Source organism: Cystoisospora suis (assembly GCF_002600585.1).
Source record: "Cystoisospora suis strain Wien I chromosome Unknown contig_4809, whole genome shotgun sequence".
NCBI classification, from domain to species: domain Eukaryota; phylum Apicomplexa; class Conoidasida; order Eucoccidiorida; family Sarcocystidae; genus Cystoisospora; species Cystoisospora suis.
In genome coordinates, this window is record NW_027157601.1 from 1 (window position 1) to 1,561 (window position 1,561).

A 1,561-nucleotide genomic window follows, 5' to 3' on the forward strand; every position below is an offset into this window, starting at 1 on the left:
GATGTTTCTAAAGGTCTTCCTCCTCGACTTCTCTTGTTTCTTCTTCTTCTTCTTGGTTTGCATCATCCACCTTTCTTCCTTCTATCCTGGATCTTACATAACACCTGGCCGCACACAAGGACACACATTCACAATTGTATATATCTAGTCCACATAACTGTATGTATATACATATATATACGTACACTATATATATGTATCTATATATGTACGTATCTTACCGACATGGAGTGATGGCTGTATAGATCCATAGGGGACATATATGCATCTGCAGACCTGTGTATACACTATATCTCGAATGAGAAGAAATATGCTGACGAGCTTCCTCTAATCGGCGAATATCTAGGACTCTCTTTTCATATTAACGACTGTGCTTCTTCGTCTTCTTCTTGTGATAGGCGTTTCACTCGTTGTTTCTTTTCTTTCTCTCTTTGTTGCGTTGCGACATGAGGGCAGATTAGTAGCTGTGAAGGCGGCAACTCTCGCGGTCTTCGATGAACCTACTGTAAGGCCCTAGAGAACTGCCGAGGAGATACCTACAACGCTTTCATCTGTCTGGAGATAAGAAGAGGAGACAATAAGAACTGGCAGAAAATGTACATGCTGCGAATGCCCCTTAGAGAGCCTCATCTTGAAGTAAAAACTGTCTATATGGGATTCATATGGAGCTCCTAGGTGTCCCAAGAGAAAGAGATAGATGCTTCGAAGCAGTGGTCTTATGTGTGTGGTGGACATTGTCTTGTTTCTTGAATAGACATGGAGGATAGGTGCATGTATATACACTGAGATAAATAGATGATCGAGACATAAACAGAGAGATAGATCGAGTGTGTAGAGAGCACCATGTAGAGTCTTTTTGTGCATGCAACTAAACAGCTTCTGCATGTTTCTCTCTTTAGGTCGTGTGAAACTTTCTTCACTCCCTTAGACTTGCTGGCCTGTCACTTCTCGTTGCATTGAATGTGAGGCTTAGCTCTCTACTATCTTCTCACAGGAGACACAGAGACGCCCCTCCTCGAGTTGACGAGCTGCTCCAGAGAAGAGTAAAGTATGACTATCGCTCGTGTGTTCTTCCTTTCTTTCCTGCTAGCAGTAGATTATCTACTACTTGTCAGCTACACGACGAAGACTTCAATAGGTTTCTACATATAGATATATATATATATATCTATACATGCGTGTATAGATATAGATGCTATAGGTATCTGTATATGTGTGCATGTAAGCTTTTCTATAGATCTCGTTCTAGCTGTGGGTTGAGAAGTACACGATGGTGGGGGTGAGGGTGAGCCGTCGGTTCTCTTCTCTCTGTTCTCTCGGCTGTGTCGCCTCGTCTAGAGAGATAAGGACATAAAGAAGCAGATTTCACGAGAGTCTTTACGGGGTTGTCTATCGTGAAAAGATTGGCTTTCTACTCTGCTTGTTCTTCTCTCCGAGGAGAAGAAAAAAGAGAGAGTAACTGATGCTTTTCTTCTCTATCTCTCCCAACACTCATGCGTGCATTCAAGCGTAGATGCATGCATGCGCGCGTCTCTCTTTCTTTCTTTCTTTCTTCCATTGA

The 1,561-nt window shown here is 42.5% G+C and overlaps 1 protein-coding gene across 1 annotated transcript in view; it reads left to right on the plus strand.

Moving 5' to 3' along the window:
• Nucleotides 1–457: 457 nt before the first annotated feature.
• The window catches only part of CSUI_008536 (uncharacterized protein), a gene marked incomplete at both ends in the record, with an annotated part of 2,941 nt that continues 1,837 nt past the window's right edge, over nt 458–1,561 (plus strand). The window contains one exon of the mRNA XM_068068665.1: nt 458–505. Within this exon, the coding sequence (XP_067919359.1) occupies nt 458–505 (48 nt within the window). The remainder of the gene's footprint in view (nt 506–1,561) is intronic.